Source organism: Balearica regulorum, chromosome 21 (genome assembly GCF_011004875.1).
Source record: "Balearica regulorum gibbericeps isolate bBalReg1 chromosome 21, bBalReg1.pri, whole genome shotgun sequence".
In the NCBI taxonomy this organism is placed as follows: domain Eukaryota; kingdom Metazoa; phylum Chordata; class Aves; order Gruiformes; family Gruidae; genus Balearica; species Balearica regulorum.
In genome coordinates this window covers 2,781,020-2,800,062 of record NC_046204.1, presented here as the reverse complement: position 1 = coordinate 2,800,062, position 19,043 = coordinate 2,781,020, and the positions used below count along the sequence as shown (strand labels likewise).

Here is a 19,043-nt window from a genome sequence, read left to right as displayed (position 1 = left end):
ACTCCATTCTTCAAGGAGCAGTCATTAACCTACTACTGGGTATTGAAAATACCAAAATACTGTCACACAATTAAAATCACTAAATGGTGTCCTCAAATTAGAGCACAGATTGCATTGCAGATTTTTTTTTTTTTTTTTTAAATTAAACCACACCCATGAAACATTTGATAAGCCAGGCACTTCGTGCAAAAGAGCAGCAAGGCTGGGAAGGCGCCTTTTGTCACGATCCTGCCCAACACATCAGGGTTCCCTCCTCAACAGCCCTCTGCCCCGAGCTGCTTTCACTTCTTCTTCAGCTAGGAGATGGTTTCTACCATCTCTGTGCAGACCTCAGTAAGAGTAACGCAGAGATAACGCAGCTACTTGCTCTGCTAGTTGTAGAAAACATACACATTTTTAAAGTAACAGCCAAATAAAAATCACAGGAGAGAACAGGCAATTTGAAGAAAAGTCTCAGGGAATTTTGTGTAACTGAAGTTGTGCCTGGCCATCAGCCAGCGTTCCTGACCTCCCAGCCGTGCCCACAAACTAGGCTGGGTCAGCTCTCAGCCGAAGGAAGGATTTTGCCATTGGCTCAGGTATAAGCCGGGTTTCTCAGCGTAACTCCGCAGGAGCCGTCTTCCCTTCTCGCCTTTTTGGAGCAAAAGCCCTTGCTGATGGGGATTCCAAACATCGCTGTTCTGATGGTTTTGCTCGGTGTACGCTGCAGTCCCGGTTGCACCCAGTGCCCTTTACCTCCCGCCTGTGGCCATAGTGCAGTACAGCTGCCTGACAGGTAACAAACTTCAGCCTAGTCTGGGCAGAAGGGTGCCAGCGTAGGGGAATCCTTCCTTGCACCCACTGGCACTGCCCGGAGCACGGGACTCACTAAATCTGACAGGCTCCCAGGGCTGCAAATGCGGGTAGCAGTCATGAAATTATCACAGTCTTTATTTAATCCAGTCGGCACGCAGAACCCTTGAGTCAACGATCTTCTGTGGCACTGAATTATATTAGAAATTCCTTCTCCTCTCTCCATTTCATCCTCCTTCAGTTGGCAGGGGTACCAAGTGACACCTGCCATTCTGCAGCGAGGAACATCTCACGTTTGCTTTACTGCAGCGCGTCGGTCAAACGGGTTTTCTCATTGTTCTTGCTGGCCCATTTTCAACATGTCCAGACTTGGCTTGTCTCGTCCCATCCTCCTGACCCCACAACATCTAGGTTTGCTCCCTAGCCTTGCTACAGACTCGCCGAGTTTTTCGAGAAGCAGCTCTCCACAGCAGCTCACGGCGGGGACAAGGAGTTCTGCGCAGCCACGGCAGGGATCAGACAGGAGACAAACCTGGGCCAAAACCCAAACCGCCTGTTCTTGCAGAAACAAACCGTCACCGCCATTTCTGTCCCACTCAGTGCGCTGAACACATTGAACTCTTGGCTGCTCACAGACCCAAGAACAACCCGAGGCCATGCACGGCGTGCAGCCAGTCTGGCCTTTCACCCGCGTGTCTCGGGGAAATAAGGCCAAGAAGAGTTTCTCTAGTGACTTCCATCGAATGAAAAGACGGAGGGTCCGTCTGCGTTTGAGCAAAGTGACATTATACTTGTATGAGTGAAGACCGTCTTTTTAATGTAGGTGCTAACAGGTGCTTAGACAGTTTCCAGTTGCCACCACCACAGTTTACAGTGGGTTTGATAAACTTGTTCCTAATTACTTTAATATTGCTAGAACTGATTTTGAAAACAAGCATCCGCAGTACCTACAGCTCCTGTTCAGCTTCAAGCCTCACGTTGTACTGGCACCACCATCCTCACGCAGCCAAGACCGCAGTACCAGGTCTCAGCGGCATTTTGGCTAATCCCTCATCAAGCGACCGCTGGCCTCTTCCCTTGTTTAACCCAACGCTGCTGCATGGCCCGGTACTGTCATCCGGCCTCCATTAGTTCACAGCACCGGAGGGCATACAGTGAACGTATCCTTCCCTCGTTCTATAATATCTTTTAAAGCCCAGCAATACTGGCTAAGATGACAAAAAAGAGCAGAGATCTCTGCATGGGAACCACCTCAGGGGGGTTCGCCCTCTCAGCATGCAGCTCCGGGGGGGAATATTATCACAAGCCAGATTCACAGGAACTGACTCCCTCCGCTTTCCTCCTGAGGGGAGCAGAGACCTCAGCTAGTGAGTGTTCCACGGTGTTCACACAAGTCAGAATTTATCGAAGAATCTAACAACTAAACATAACAATTCTCTCATTTATCCTTTTTAACTTTTTCTCTTCCACAAGAGCCCACTCAGCTGTCCCATACCCTCCCTATACTCCACCGGGTTTTATTCCCCTCTTCTTTTCACGGTTCCTGTGCTGGTACAAGCATTTGTGTTTGTCTTTATCGATACCTTCTCCTAAGCTCCTACACGTACGAGAAACAGAAGTTGACGCTGGATAATCTGCCTAGCAACACATTCGTTAGGCTGCTGCATTGGGGAAATCTAGCTAGGATCATTGATCTTCGCACAGTCAGATCCAGCAATATCAAACCTAGAGAAGAATGCTCTTTTCCACCATATGCAGTCTGATCGCATTATCTGCGGCACTTTGAGCGCTGAGCCCCATAGGCAAGCGAAGGAAGCCAACAAGCAGAGAACTTCAGGGATAAGCCACCAGCAGAGCAGAGGGGAGAAAACGCATTGCGCTCTCATCACCAGTTTTTATTTACATTCAAAAGACATGCTGATGTCTCTCACAAAGAATTTTATGAAAGTCTTAAGCAAGACAAGAAACACAGAAAACAGACACAAAAGTGACTTGTGTGAAAGAAAAACAGACCGCAAGCTAGAAGTGAACAGGGCTCCACTGCTCTGTGCCTTATGGATGGGATCTGCAGAGGGCTGAGACGTGACGGATGGAAACCTCAGGAAGTTCTCGGCAAAGATCTGCCCACACAGGAGGCAGCATCAACTTCACGGCAGCAAGAGAGCAAAACCTTATAAACACACGTCAATAGATACTATTCTTTAATCAATATGGCCTTTTGTAGAAAGTAAAAAAAAAAAGTGAGAGAAATGCTGACAAAACATAATCACTGCAGTTAGGAAGTGGGGGGGAAACCTCTGGGAGGAACCTGCATTTTAAAACCACCTCTGCTGGCCTTACGGAAACTGGGAGAACAGCCGAGAGAGCGGAGAACTTTCATTTACAGCGGAAATCTCCCACCACAGCCAAATTCTGAATACTTACAGTCTGTGTTCACAAGGTCTTCACTCTTCATTGCTTTCCTTCATTATATAGGAAGATGACCAACTACTGGACTTAAAAAGACACAGACCACAAAAATTTGACTACTTTGAACCAGACTGTGGATCATTTAGAATACTCTGTCCAGCCAGGTAAGTCATCCATCCATCCATCCAAATATCCTTCTGCACACTGGTAAATAAACTTACAAATGATCAACTCCCAGGGTTGCTTTTGCTTTTGGACAGAATGTTTAGGATGGAAAGAACAGCTCTGTGACATCCTGTATACTATATCATGTTTTCAGACCAAAAGGCTTCTTGTTTCAGTTGAAGAGATACAGTGAACTGAAGTTCTACTAATGAATCCACTCTTAGCACTACAGCAACCAGAATTCTCTGCCAATTATGCGCATGAAAAGTATAATCTTTACACAATAAAAGGACATTTCTGTAAATCTCCACATACACACAAAGCATGGGTTAAAAAAAATCCTGTTTGGGTTTTTACTGCTTTTCTGTAAAATAACAGAGAACTCCGTTTAGGATGAATTACAGTGAAAGCAGAAAACATTTTCAAACACTCTCCAAGTTTCACCTTGGCACAGAGTAGACTTGGTACTGATACTGTATAGGGAAGGAAATCTGCTCAAAATACTCGGTACTGTGCTTGCTTGAAATGCCTTTTAAAGAGATCGACTAAAGCAGTTCAGTCCTCACAGCATCATCTTTGGCTGTAAATATCCCCATGGTAACAAGCAATGGTATCAGACACATGAGCAGAGATGAGGAGGCTGAATGAAATCCTTCAAATACGGAGTCTCCAGAAACAAAATGGGACAGGACAAGCCAATCGGAAGACATACGCCCTGCAAACCTTATCACAGCTGCTGCTTGAACTCCCCATCCCCTAATTGTTCTCATCTATTCCTTCGTTCTGCACAAAATTTTTGCTTTAAGTATTTTTAACAGACAAGAAAAAACAGCACAGGTAATTCAGGGATATTAAACATTCCTGGGACCCGAGTGTGATGCAGTGACCCATTTGGACACCATCCAGGACACAGATTGAGCTGGCAGAGGTCTAAGTTCTCCCACAAGGCAGCTGAAACCACAGCCAACTCCCCCATCGCAGGAGTAGAGAGAGGGGCCTGACAACAGACTTCAAAAATTTGCAACTGCAAAGAAGTATTTTCAGACGTGGACTTGCAGTTCTGAGGCGTGGAGCAGATGCCTTTTAATATATGCACGGGTGTTCGCTGCAAGAGGTTAAGTAGCATTGCCATATGACATTCTACATACACAGCCAAAGTTGTCTGCATAGATGGGTAACGTTGCCCTCAGCTGAGAGAAGGTACTCAGCACTGACTTCCTGCATGTGCAAAATGATTAAAGGTGAGGAAAATTAGGTGATTCATGTCAGCTGTCAGAGGTCAGTGACAGAATGAGAGAGAAGCCAGGAGCTCAAACCCCATTTCATGCTACTTCACTTTTAACATGGTATTTAAAATGCTGTCCTCACATATCCAACTATGAAAGAGCACACAGACCTCATTTGCTCCAAACCGTTTACAAGTTCCTTTACAAAACAACTTTTAAGATCTTCTCTTGCCTGCAAGCAGCAGCACTTTACCATTCACATTCTGAATGTCTAATAATTTGCTTTGTTTTCACTTTTAACTCTTACCAGTTTGAACAAAGAGAAGTCTGAGCTTTTGCTCTGTTTGTATACATACTCAGTTTCTGGATTTGGAGCTGTGACAAGTGTGTTGATTATTGCTGTATGGGAGGAGAATGCTTCTATTCAAAAGACACTTCAGTTAAAAAAAAAAGCTTTAAACCATTTCCATTGACAGTGGAGTTTTCCATTTCTCCCCATCCATATACAACTGGCTGTGACTGCTGTGGTTACAGCCTCAGTCCTATTAATCTTACACGATAACTCAAAAGCAATTGAGACCCCAAAAGATTTCCCGGTGGTGCCCTAATTCATGCACAGAAAGCAGTTCACCCTAGTTCAACACAGGACCAAACGTCCTTATGAGCTGCCCAAACCCACAGCTGTCCTCTCTGAACAAGGGACATGGTTCAGGTCTTTTGATGCCTACCAAGATCATCTTGCTGTCACTACCCTCCCCAAGACACTTAGGGTGAATGAGCATTCCTGTGCTACTTCAGTCACGCTCGCTTAGCTTCTATTTTGAAGAGAGACAAACTTACAGGGTTTTTTCATTTTTATTGGATGCTTCCAACTTTATATCTAATAATATACAGATACTCGTTTTTCATTGTTCCATTCATATCCTCACGTGGTTCAGCCATTCTGTCACATTAAAATAAAAAAAAAAGCACAACTGAAATAAAATAAATTTGTAAGCTGGAAAAATACATTATAAACTTATATTCAAGAAACATTCTCTTTATAATTAAAAACCTACTTGTAATAATTAAAGTAGGATTTAAAGGAAATCTTGATTTTCATTTTTAAATAGGTGGCCTTTGTGTATACTTTTAATCATCTCATATGTACAAGCCCCACCAGTATCTCTGCCTACCTGTGACAGAATACCTGAAACAAAACAAAAAGACACTGAAAAAGAGTTTTTAAACAAAAAAGATCAATATTCATTTTCCAGGAAAATACAGTATAATCAGAACTTTAAACACATGCTTCCCTCATCTGTATTAAGGCCTAAGAGACAGATGTGCTTTAATAAAAGCAGACAGTATGAAGAAAAGTCCTTCCACTTTTCTCTTCAAATTCCTGTAACAGCTCATCTATTTCATTTTCCATGTCTTCTGTGTGCTGTATCTAGAAGAGAAAAAATACTAAGCAACCAGACTCCAAGGGTATGATGTAGTTTAGCAAACTGTAACAATTCAATGCTTTTGGCTCACTGTGAAATCTAAACCAGCAGGCTGTACCAAATAGCGCAGCCCTGGGTGCTTTATTGCGATTCCCAGCATTCCCAAACGTATGCATCTTCCGCATCACGGTTACCTGCATATCCTTCCCTCTCCAACCCACTGAACTGGCACTTCACTAGTACTTTGTTGAGTAGGCAACATCCATCCTCACTAGATAACAAATGGAAGCTTCAGAATAGTTACAAGCACACCGAACAGATGGCTAAAGTTTCAAGTCCTTGAACCCTCTCAGGCTTTTTGAATCGGGGAAAGGATTTAAGACCAGAATAGATCTCACAGGCTAGAGTACCAAAAAAAAAAAAAAAAAAAAAGCCTGTTACCACACTGGACTAGGTGAACTCATCAACTTGCACGCTGTAAAAGGACACAGATCCTTTCTCTGTTCTCGACAGTTACGTCGGCTGTTCTGAGCACAGCTTATTTCAGTCTTACTTCAAGCGCTCGGGCCCCCAAATGCGGATGACAGAAGGCACCAGGTTTTATTTCCACATCACACACACAACAAGGTGGAACTATGAAATACACCTACGTAGGATGTTTTTCAAGTATATCGTGATCCAGAATGCAACGCTGATGTTTAAATCCCCCCTATTACAACTGCTTTTGAAACGGATGGTTTTGCCATAAACAGTGTTTTGAGCATGGGCTCGACACGTGTAATGGAAAAGCAGTATTGCAGAGCACTGCGCATGACACGTAAGCCATCAACGCACTGGTTTCGAACGCACACACAGAGTCTCCACTTCGGGAACCATGAACTCTGTTACAATTCCTCTGTTTGCACAACAGCTCCGAAAACAACCACAAGAATTTGGAAACTTAAAACCTCTCTTGACTTAAAACAACTTTTGCACCATGTAGCACCTTTAAGTAGCACTAAGCAAACCCCAACCCCGGGGCAGTCAGCTGGATCCAAGGTATCCATAGGCAATGAGGCCTCTACTTACACACTGGCAGAGCTCACAGATAAGGAAAGCACCCAGGGTTGCCTCCTCGTGGTTATCCTGAATGTCCACATTGATCACATGTACTGGCTGACATGTCTCCTGCTCTCTGGAATTTAAATCTAGTTGAAAACAAAACACACATAACAGCAAAACTTTGGGTGGAATGGTATCATATTTTACACAGAGTATTGGTAAGATTTTTAAAAATACATATACATTGTCCACCTCTGCCTTTTCCAAATTTGTTTTTAGAAAATTGCTTATTTAATATTGTCTTAAACAATAGTCCCTCTTATTTAAAAAATGAGAGATGGATTTTGGAGACAAAAGAGTAAAGTTTTGTGGAAGGGTCATGACAGTTTATTTGCCCTGCTCAAGAAAAGTTCCTCAGGCCTTCTTCCTTTCACTGGTCAATTATGAAGGGCATTACCATGAAGTTAGAGAGATGCACAACTGGAAAACTAGCAAGCGGTTGCTCTTCACCTCCCTTCCTCAGGATACTCACCTGCACATCAGCAGGAAAGCTGCTTTCTATGCAAGACATGCTGAAGATCCATTCAAGTACCAGGGCAGCTGCTCTCAGAACTTACCAATACATTTCAAACACTTAAGATTCGGAACACTAATTGCTCCGCTTGCAGAAGCCCAAACGTATCATGTTCTGTACTGCTCGTGACATGACCACTGAGGACTGAAAAGGCAAGGCAGCAGCCTTTTAAATTATCTGTATGATACTAATGCAGGAGGCTGGTCTTTCAAGGTAAAGGAAACACCTTAAACCTCACATAAGCCTGAATCCAGCATTTCCAGGGAGAGCTCCTGGGTGGAGAACCCTGAGTCATTGCTGAAACCCCAGGACTTCCACTGAGTTCACACCAAGCTTGCTGGATTGTGTTCATGCAGAACCCAATCCCCAACTGAGATTCTTCTGGCTTATCTCACTGACTCATTTAAGGATGAAGTCCTAGCGCATTTGCAGAGTGTTAACCGTGCTCAAGAAGAGTTTCTCCACCTGTACTGGTGGTATTTGTTGTGGATAAACTGCTTGGTAGGGCACAGGAACCCTTCCCTTCTCTGTGGAAGACAAGTTGCATAAGGAAGACAGTTTGGACTTTGTTTCTCCATCAACCCAGGGTGAAAAAACGCTCATCACATACGACCTGCTAGTTTTCTAGATCCATGAGCATTTTCAAACCAAACGTGTATTTGAGTTTCTCCAAATGCTTGCTATTTCCTTACGTAAGCCCTTAAAATTGCTATACAGACACATTCTGTGTAGCTGCCAACACCAGCATGTTTTAGAAATAAGCATTCAGCCATCACTTCTCTGGTACATAAAGTCTACGCCAATGGACTGTGAGCTCTTGTCCCTGCTGGTGTTCCAGCAGTGGTAGTCAGAGGAGACAGAGACGTTTCCAGATTTGTGAAGAACTTGAGGGGGAAGGGGGAAAAAAAAAAAAAAAAAGCACTCAAAGTTAACTTGGCATATCAGTTCAAGGTCCTTACCTTCTACTACTTGATCATAGACTCTTTCTTCACACGTTAGGATCAAATCAAAAACATCTTTGCAGTTCTGGAATCTTTCTGGTCGTGGCTTGATTCTCTTATTTCTGTCCAACATGTGTAAAATCCCATTCTGTGTGTATCTGAAGTCACTTGAGTTAAGTACCTTTACTTTAAGAAAAGTCGTGGTTTTGAGCAAATGACCAGCACAAGTTAAATTATCACTGTGTCTTTAAAATAAGATCCTTCCTGTTTGCAAATATAAAGATCAGTGACCACCAAACAGACTCCTAAGGTGGCAGCACGATCCCCGATCAGGGTAATTCATGCACTTTCTGGTTTTCAGAGGCCTGTCGCTGTCGTTAATACAATGGCAGAGACAGCTTTAAAAGGCCCTCAGAAGAGCCGAGTTACTCAGAAGGACAATTTTTCTTGGACAACTATTTTTATATCCATAATGCTTAGAACACACAGACTTAGCTGTTTGCGTGAGCAGAATGTCCTACATTCACTGAAGTCACTGCCCCTCGCTCCAGGGGCCTCTCTCTTGAAAGTCAATTACATGGCGCTTCTAGTGTCACCCGCGCATCTGCATGAAGCCCCGCTCGGGCCTCGGGTTTACGCAACTGAACTTCCAAAGAAAACGAAATAAATCACTGAAGCATCATCCTTTAAAAATAGCCAAGCTATATAAATGGGAATGAAGAAAAAACACTGACTTTATGCCTGTCAGAACTTCAGTCACTGTGCGAAAGGAATCCGTTATGCTGCTGGGTAGCTATATTTATGCTGGTGCTGTAACCTTGAGGCTCAAATTTACATCCTGTATCCCCCTTTCAGACAGGATTCACTCATCCCACTGTCTTCTCAGCCTTCTGGGATATGCAGTTTCATTAGGAGCACACCAAGGTTGACTGTCACATAAATCCGCACACTTGACTAAAACCAAACTCCCTCCGAAGGCAAAGTTTTATGGGTAAATTAGGAATATCAGGAAAGGTCTGAATTAAGAAAGGCTTGAAACTGAGGCATCTCTTCCTTGCTTTGAAGCAGCAGTACTTTTAGCCATCCAAGTACGTATTTTTAAATTAAAATAGCAGTAAGGCTAACGGTGTATAATTTCTTGAGATAACAGAAGGATTCTGAGCAAAAAAAATTCCATCTTCAGTAGCAAGTATGTAAGAGGTCATCTTGACTTATGTCCTTGTTGAAAACATCATATACATACCTAGCAAGTATCTTAATTCTTTTCAGAGAACAGTCCTAACCTTTTGTAACAAAGGCCAGCTGCTTTCTGCCTACCTTTTTGCAGTTGCCCTCTGGTATTCCAAGTTCTACTGCCCTACGTAGCCAGACCCACCGCTGCTGATCTGTACGTTTCAAAGCGTTCTTGGACAGTTTTCAAGCAAACAGCCTCCAAAGCTTTTCAGTCTTTCAAGTGTTTAAACTATATTAAAAATTCAACTCATCTTTCTACCTAGAAGTCTACTGTATATGGAAGATATGTTCAGTTCTCTTATGTGTCTACATCATCTAACTACTTAAGAAATTTTCTGATTTTGAATCACAAACTGAATGATACTTTTTTATCACAAATATGGTGTCAATTCTCTCCCAGCCAACTGGCTACTACTGCATTTCTTTTCTTCAGGTCACTCCCAAGCCTTTTACCATTTTTCTTTCCCGAAAGATTTCTCCCTGTATAATGAAAGAACTGTCTTTTATAGCCCAGAGCTATCTCACAAGCAGCTCTTGTACACCAGCAACCACTGCTTCCTCCCAGCATCCCTGTAAACTCTCCTCGGGTTTGTCATGCTTGGAAAAAAATCCACTTCCGTGTAGCCATTTCAGACCTCTGGTTATTTGCAAAGCATGAAAATGACTGCGACAGCCATTTTCCAAATACTTTAAACATCTGGCTGCATTGCTTTGTTCAATTAGAAGGGTTAGCCCTTTTGGGCTCTGTAGTCCTCATTTCTACATCATGCAGGTTCAAGGAAAAAAAAAATCCACAACATCCCACACACTTTTTTGGGTTCTTTTTTTTCCCTTTCTAGGATAAAATGTTGCTGGCATCTGTCCCCTAGCTCTCCTGACTGAGCTTGGAGACAGAATTAGGCATATTCAAAAAACCCACACAGTCAAGCTTTCTGCTTCACACAGTCGAGCTTTCTGCTGCCAACTTACAGCTATTTTTTTTCCAAGGGTCCATCTGCCTATAAAAGGAGACTGAAATAAGCAGTTAAGATTCATGACACCTTCATATCTGGTTGTCTGAAATCTCTTTCACCCGGAAAAAAACCAGCATACCATCCTTTCAGCAAGCAGGGGGATGTGATCTGCATGATTATTTTCAACGCGTAATCATAACCCAGCTTCTTTCTCTCCGTGAGCTCAGGCAAATGCAAAGATACTACAACTTCATTAATGGTTTCCACCATACTGCCAGATGTTGGATCATTTAAGTCAGACTTTGCTTTTCTTCTAACACATTTCAACTCCATGCTCCCTATCCTATGCATCTCTGCTCTTTCATTACAGCAGTCACTTCAGAAGGTACCCACAGAATTTTCACCTGGCTTTCAGCGCTGTGGTCTGGCCACAGCAGCCTTCTTAATGCTACCATGCTCAGAAAGTCAACACAACACGCACACATCTAAGAGGCCTTCACCTACTGCAAACTATTGGTATAGTAAATCTGCTGCATTTTTACCGTGAGTCCAAATTAGGTATCACCTTTATTGGAATAACTATGCTAAAGAGATCTACAATGGAATGAAATTACGCATGACAACTCAGTAATGGAAAGACTTGATATAAAAAGGAGATGTTGCAATACAAGTTGAGTTTTTCCAATAGACACAGCATCGATGTTCGTTCTTATGGAGACAGCTATACCCAGCTATTTCTATTGTTACTGACTGTGCATTCTCTCCCTGTACATGAGGATATCCCATAACATATGTGATGAAGATACATATGTATTTTAAAAAAAAAACCCACGACTTGTGTGTTTAGATTAAACCCCTAAAGTTTTTATAGCTTATGCTACCCAAATTTAAAATGCCAGACACTAGAAATGCCTTTTAGCATCCACTTGCCGTCTCTGCCCAACACACAGGGCTACCCATCCCTCACCCCTCTAACCAGCTCATCGGTAGTTTGTTCACTGCCAGGGCCCAAGAAGAACTTTTCCCTGTGAGCACTAATTGAAAGATGCACACAGCCCAGCCAGCAGTCTCCTCCCGCCTCCCTCAGCGCAGCCCAGCCAGCAGTGACAGTACCTAACAGCCCACAAGCGATCCGTCTGGTTTTGTTCAGAAATCTCGATCACTAGGCAAGAACCAGCCGATTCTACCAACTGCCTGAAGATCAGCAAGTAATACTGACGCATTCTCTCCTCCCTCTCACACATACAGTGTTTGCTTTTGCTGATGTCCTTTCATGTGAACGTTTGCTTTGAACTGGGCACTTCAAACTTCAAAACCTCTGGCCAATATTATGTGACAAAAGGATGGACACAGGAAGTCAATCGGTGCAACAATAACAAAGAAAATAGCAATGATCCGCAGTATCCTCTCTAACTGCCTTCCCCCTCCTCCCGGACAGTTTAAAAGTTCTAAAATACCAAAATGTTTCTGAGTTTGTCAAGTCCTCTCCAAAAGTCTCTACTGAAAGCAACTGCAATTTAATACTGTATAAAGTATTCTCCCCAAACACTAGTAATATTCAGAAGTTTTACAGAACTGAAAGTCTGTTTGCTGGTTTTACCCATCTTCCACCGCTGCACTGAAGCATCTGTTTAATAGGTCCACTTTGCAAGATATGAGTAAGTCTTGGTAAAAACTGTGAACAGGAGCTTTTTTGAAGTGAAACTGGCATAGGGGAGAACGGCTATAAAATAACGCAGATAATCCTGAGAAGCAGAAGTGTTTTCTTGTTCAATATATTGTCATTATTATCTTCACACATTGATAATGATTAATTTCTTGCTCTCATCTCCCCAAACCTGCCCTGTATGTCATAAAGGCTACAATGAGGCTAAAATTTAAAAAAATTAAGTTTTCCCTACCCCAGAACACTATTTTTCAATGACCATATGCACCACTCCCACAGTGGAAGATAACCCTAACGATTGCATTGCTTTCACCAATATCCAACTTCCTGCTTTGCTGATAGTGTTTCTTGTGTAGCTGAATAGAGCGACAAAGATTTGGTGGTTACCAGACTATGAAATTCAATAAAATGTAGATTGCTGGTTTTGTTAGGAAATTGGATCCTTACAAACCTGAAAGATATTTCTGGCTATAATTTCATGAGAACTATTGCTGGAAATTCACTAAGAAAAAAAATCTAGGGGAAAAAAAATTAAATGCAAGTAGCTGCTTTTTTTGACATTAGTCAGCCCCTTAACATCGCAGGATGATTGTCTCTGTCAGAGGTCAGCTGGGTAACCGTGTTAAAAAGAAGCGATAGGCAGACTTAGAACAATGACGACAATAAAAATTTCTCCTATGGATGCTACACATTATTCCATTCAGGTACTATGAAAATTAATTGGAAAAAAAACCCCAAACACTCAAGCACATACTCTAGTACATTTAGAATCTCTCCTAATTAGGTTTTCCAGGGTCTGGTCTGTATTTTTTTCAGCTGTTAAAGTTGTATTGGATATGCTCATACAGTTAGACAAAAACCACTCACAGTATAATTAATTTTTTTAATGACTTAAATGTTAGCGCTATCTCCCCATCCATGTCTGTGAACAATACACTCATTCCATAGCCATATTTGGGAACAGCCGTTATTCCAAGTTCTATTTCAGAAGCCAACTTTTTAGGAAACTAAGATGGTCTTTAGAACAACTTGTAAATCTGTCTAGGAAGAATTCAAGGGAGTCTAGGCATTCTCTTCACACTAAAGAGCAGAATCTAGTAGAAAAGCAACACGGAGTTTCTCTGCAGGGATAGACAGTTTTGGGGTTTTTTAATAGCTCCTGGATAAAATGGGGTGTATTCCCTGAAGAACTACACCTTGAAACTAATTCCCTCAATACATCAATATTAAAGTGGACTGCCAGCACCTGGAAGAGTACTAAATAATCTGCATTAAAACAATAGCCAAATGCATCAGATTTGACTTTCCATCAACAAGAATTCTGCCCCCCTCCCATCCAGTATGAAGTCCTCTCTATGTGTCTGTCACACCCAACCCAGCCTTAGACCTTCTGCCACTTTCAGACATCAAGGTTTTATGTTGAATACGCTTCTCAAGTAGAAGTGTAAGAGGACAGCAAAAGAAAGCAAGCTCAGAAATAGATAAAGTACTGGCTGCAACTGGAGTATTTTTATCACCAAACAAGCTAATAGGAATTTACGCAAGAAAACCAAGTTTTATTTGCATTAAATAAAAACAGATACTCTTGTTAGGGCACAAAGCATATGGCAAGATACAGGGTACAGAAAGCAACTAGCCTGCACAGAGATTATTATGGATTATGTTTAGAGAACCTGTACTTGAGGTTGACAAAAAGTAACAGATTAGCAAAGAAAAAACCAGGAGGCTTTGATAAATCCCAAGATCAGACAGTTAAAGGTTGAAAGAGGTACACTGCACAACAGCAGACACATTCAGACCTGTCAGAGTACAAGATCCCCGCTTCTTTTCCCAGAGCAGTAGGAATCAAAAATAGCTATTAACTTCATTGGGAATAAATCTAGTTAATGGTGAGGTTTCTCTCCCAGTAGCTAGGATCATGGGGCCCCCACCTACCATCTCAGTTTTGAGATACAAGACTGCAAAATTCCGAATGAGAAATTCAGGGAAAAAGGATGGACTAAAATCAGAGTTGGACATAGCCAGGTGAGTTGTGTTTCCCACTAAATCATTGTTTTGCAGAGCTCAGTGTCCAACTGCAATCAGAATTCAGCAGGGCTTGATATTCAGGAATGAGTAGACAGAAATGACCATCATCTTAGGTCATCTAAGTTGCATATTTATAAAAGACTGTGTATTTCAGAACTTGTAAAACATCACCTGGATACCAAGCACCACGTAAGAAATGCAAGCAACAAAACTAAATTTCATGCCTACTCCTTTACACTGACATGGTTCAGCATATGATGCTGCATTTTAAGACAAAGGCTTCTTTGTTTTAATTTCTTACCACTATTGCTTACAGAGCTGCATTTTAGCTATGGCAATCACTGCACATAGGCAATTTACTTTCAGAAGTATTTTTCATACCTTAAGAAGAAATTCAGATTCATTCCACCATGCAGGTTTAGAAGGCTGTATGTAAACATTTACATCTAAGGTCATCAAGGTAGAAAGTCTTCCTTGATGGTGGAAACAAATCTGGCATATCTGTGGCCTAGCTGCTCTTTTTTTTTTTTTTTTTTTTTTTTCACAGAAGGTAGAAAAATTATCTAAAATATCTCTTTCTCTCCTCTTGGCATAAGGGCATCCAACCAGGTCCCATCAAGATGAGTAGTCTGCAGATTACTAAACTTAGATAAATGTTACCTTATACAATTTATATACCAATATATTGACCTACTTAAGTTAAAATCCTGTATAAGAGAAAAACGATCTCTTACTCATTAAAGTATTCAGTAAGTTTCATTTTTAACTCCCAGGTGAAACTGAAACCCACAAGTGATTTGAGCTGGAAGTTTTGGGGTATATAAACTAATTACATAGTCATCTAAAATCTACTAGAGATCAATTTATTAAACATAATTGGGCAAACTACATTTGCTAAAATGTATACATGCTTTTTAGGAAAAAACATTTTAAGTAATGGCTGGCACCCAAAGCTTCTACGTCTTCAAACAAATCTGACGTGCTGATTATTCATTTTGGTGCAGCTGTCATCATACTCAAATACTGCAATTCTTCTTTGTGAAAATACAGCAGAGCAGAATACTTCTCACACTAGTACAAATGGCATTTGGAGGTCTCTTCCGTATCATCTTAATTTATTTATTAGTATATATATTATAAACATAAGATATGTTGTGTTAAACCCTGCTAGGCAAAATGCCTAGGAACTAGACATTTCATGAAAGGAAGCGTGTGCGTGGGGTGAGACTGCCCAACCTTCTTCCACCTTCAGAATCATTTCCTTTTACGGGGAATAAACGACTGAAAACGGGCACCAGCACTACAAATTCTACTTTCCAAGCAACTGTGATTATGATTGCAAGAACTGCCTACATTCCACATCCAGAGTGCAAATTGCCTTTCATTTGTCATTGAAATTGTGTGGTTTTAGTACTAACCAGAGCTTGTTCACAAGTCTTCTGTGGCACTGCGTAACTTACAGTGTTAACCCCGAGAATATGCCATCCCAAAATGTCACAAAAATACTAATTTAAGTAACATTTCTGATAACATTTGTGCCTGCATTAATGACTTGCAAAGAACTGAAACGTCACTTGTTTTTCATTGCTAAGGACAACTACGTAGCATTTCTAAGCTACATGCTGCATAGATAAAATTCAACTGAGCATCCTCGCAGTAGTTGGTCCAAACATAACACCACACTAGCCATGTTCATTTCCTCAAGCCTGGCTGAGCCCTAAAGCTGAGGGCTACACACCCACACATCACTGCAAGACGCCTAGAGCTCAAGTGCCAGACAATGACTTGTTGGTGCTGAACACCTGAAACTGTATTTGAGGATGAAACTGGGCAGATACAAGCTGTCAAAGGGGAAAAGAAAGGGAGCAAGAGCACAGTCCAATGCCAAAGAGTTGGAGAAGGGGCTATCACAGACATACCAGAGACAGAGCCCAACAAGATAACTTCAAAGATACGGCATTTTTGACTATGCCATCGAACAGTTGACTTTGCACTTCATCCAAGTGTGTGCTTCAAGAGGAGTTTGATTTTGATTGCTGGAATCCACAGAATCTTGGTCACTGGCCAAGATAGCTCCAACTAATATTAAGTCCGGTAAGTGACATGGACATGTAACAAAGGAATACAGAAACCATTCTCAGGACCAGTAGGCAAGCAAGAGGGAATCACAAGAGGATTTATGAGTGTCACACATTACTTTTGGATGCTCTTCTTGGGCTTAGAAACAAGTGCCAGATTTCAGAAGATGAGCAGCAAATGTAGGATTGGGTGGGGGGGGAAGTACTTTGAGGTAGCTGTGAGGAGAGAGGTCTGTCCATTTAACGTCTCAGAGAAACAGAGTCTGCAACAACTGTTTTCAAATTGTTTTCCATTGTTGTCGCTGCTTTGTACTGTAGAAATCAGAAGTAATTTTCAACTAAATAAAGTTATAGCTGGATAGGGTAATTCAGATAAAGCAAAACACAAGTATTACAAAGCTTAAATCAATTAAGCCATTTCATTTAACACATCTGGGAAACCTGAGAACACATTCATAAAGACAGCAGGACCACTTTTAAACAGCAGCATGCAGAGCAAGAAACACGCCGGATGAGGTCTGCAGCAAACATTCCTTAGCACAACACAACAAACAGGATACTGAAGAACAGAGGAATGTGGTTAATCCACAGTCTGATTAACAACCAATTTTGCAAAGCTTACATACACACAATTTGTGTGCCTTGGGTAAACAAGCCCTTCGCACTCTCATTGTTAGTATATCTCGATGCTCGCATTAAATTCTAAAGATACTGAAGATTTCCAAGTCGGTCACTTGGCAGCAACAAAGCTAGAACCCCTTCTCTCCCTTACCCCCAACCCAACTCACTGTCTCCTGAAAACACAGTACTTAAATCACTTTGGGGGTTCTTCCTGAAATGGTATCTATGCTCTGCCAGTTAGAAGTGTATGGCAGCAAGACAGTCAGAATTTCTTTCACACATCCTGAAAACAAAGGCTTCAGTAATTAATACTACTTCCAATTTTAACACTACTTTCACTACTTTGTATCAAATCAGTCAAAAATAAGTATCCCATAAAGTAGCAGCGTCACATTCAGGAAAGGTAAGTGCCTAAATACATATTTCTATTTGATTCTCGCTTTTGCTGACTTTCAGAAATTTATTGCAGAGTTTTTTGGAAAAGAGCTCTCACGTACATGAATTTCTCAGGGCTGATTGAGCTCCATCTGGGATATAAAGCCCTTCAGACACTTCTTGCATGTACACTAGCAGCATACATGAACAAGATCTTCCAACAAGAATTCCACACCAGAAACTATTCTCCATATTGAGTGGGATTTTATAAGTACAATTGGTCAGCCAACTTGTTTCTACTGAGATGGAAATCAAGAAACTGGCACACACCTCTCCTGCCATTCCCATGCTAGACATCTAATTTGCACTGCTAAATACTTCTTTATGTTAGTCCATTGCTGAAATCTTGCTATATTTACTCTAGCTGAGGAAATCTGGCACTTGGATCCCCAAGTGCCAAAACAATTATATTTGAAATACGTAGAAGGATATACGCTATTCTTCACAAAACACTGCGATCTGAGTAATTCCACCAATGCTCAAAGCACATGCCTGCATGCACTCTTGTATACTCTAAGAGCAGGAGGAGTATGACCAGCGGAAAATGGTACAATGGCCACATTACTCAGATTTCTCTTACCTTTCACATTTTTCTGATCTTCCTTCTATCAAGATGCAGGTTACTGATCGTGTTTCCAAATGCATCCAAGGTTTCCAAACAATCTTTCATTTCTATCTGCTAGAAGTTTTCAAAATGCTCCTCTAAGCAGCTGAAAGATGTTCTATGCCATACTATGTGGACATGGGGCAAGCTACACAGAAGTGAGTTTTCAAAATGCTTCATGGAAGTAGGTGACATATAATCAATCTCAGATACAGATTATCAGAAAAATTCAACACAGTTCACCCAATTTCTATGACTTGTACTGAAATTTTTTTAAGATCAGTCATTAAACAAAAATGAAGCATCAAACTTTCACTTGCTCTTCCATACCCAAGTGCTAAAAGGTTTGTGTTACATGAACATGATCACTCTAAACTCAAAAGCATCAAAATTGTTAGAACTATGAAAATTTATTTCTTCCCAGTAAACTAAATCAGATTTCTTTCTTCACAGTAGTATTTTTCAAAGCTATCTTCTATAACTTAAGCTGTTGGTTTTGCTGCAAGTTTCTAGATGCTTTAATAAAAGTAGAAGCTATGATTCTACAGGATTCAATTAGAGTTGCTTAACTTGGAACTTCAGCAAGAAGCAATACTGGTAGCAAGAGAACGCGAGCTTTGCCCAGATGGAAAGAAATGTGATTTACACCTAAAAGCTCTACGCTTTTAAAAGGTGGCAAGCATGCCACTAATACTGCACACAAAAAGTTTAAGCAGAAAACCGTGCAAGATAAAATGCTCTGGCAAAAAAAATCCGTATCTTTAGTTACAAACATAAGAGCAAAGAACAAGAAGGGGAAACATGTATCTGCTAACTTTGCGTGGAACTATGCCTTTGGTCCATCTGTTAA

The 19,043-nt window shown here is 41.4% G+C and overlaps 1 protein-coding gene across 1 annotated transcript in view; it reads right to left on the bottom strand.

Moving 5' to 3' along the window:
• Positions 1–5,428: 5,428 nt before the first annotated feature.
• Positions 5,429–19,043, bottom strand: part of SSU72 (SSU72 homolog, RNA polymerase II CTD phosphatase) — a 28,858-nt gene continuing 15,243 nt past the window's right edge. Inside the window, exons 3-5 of the mRNA XM_075773604.1 lie at positions 8,594–8,733; positions 7,088–7,206; positions 5,429–6,024 (exon numbers count right to left, since the gene is read on the bottom strand). Of these exons, the coding sequence (XP_075629719.1) occupies positions 5,923–6,024; positions 7,088–7,206; positions 8,594–8,733 (361 nt within the window). The 3' untranslated portion in view covers positions 5,429–5,922. The remainder of the gene's footprint in view (positions 6,025–7,087; positions 7,207–8,593; positions 8,734–19,043) is intronic.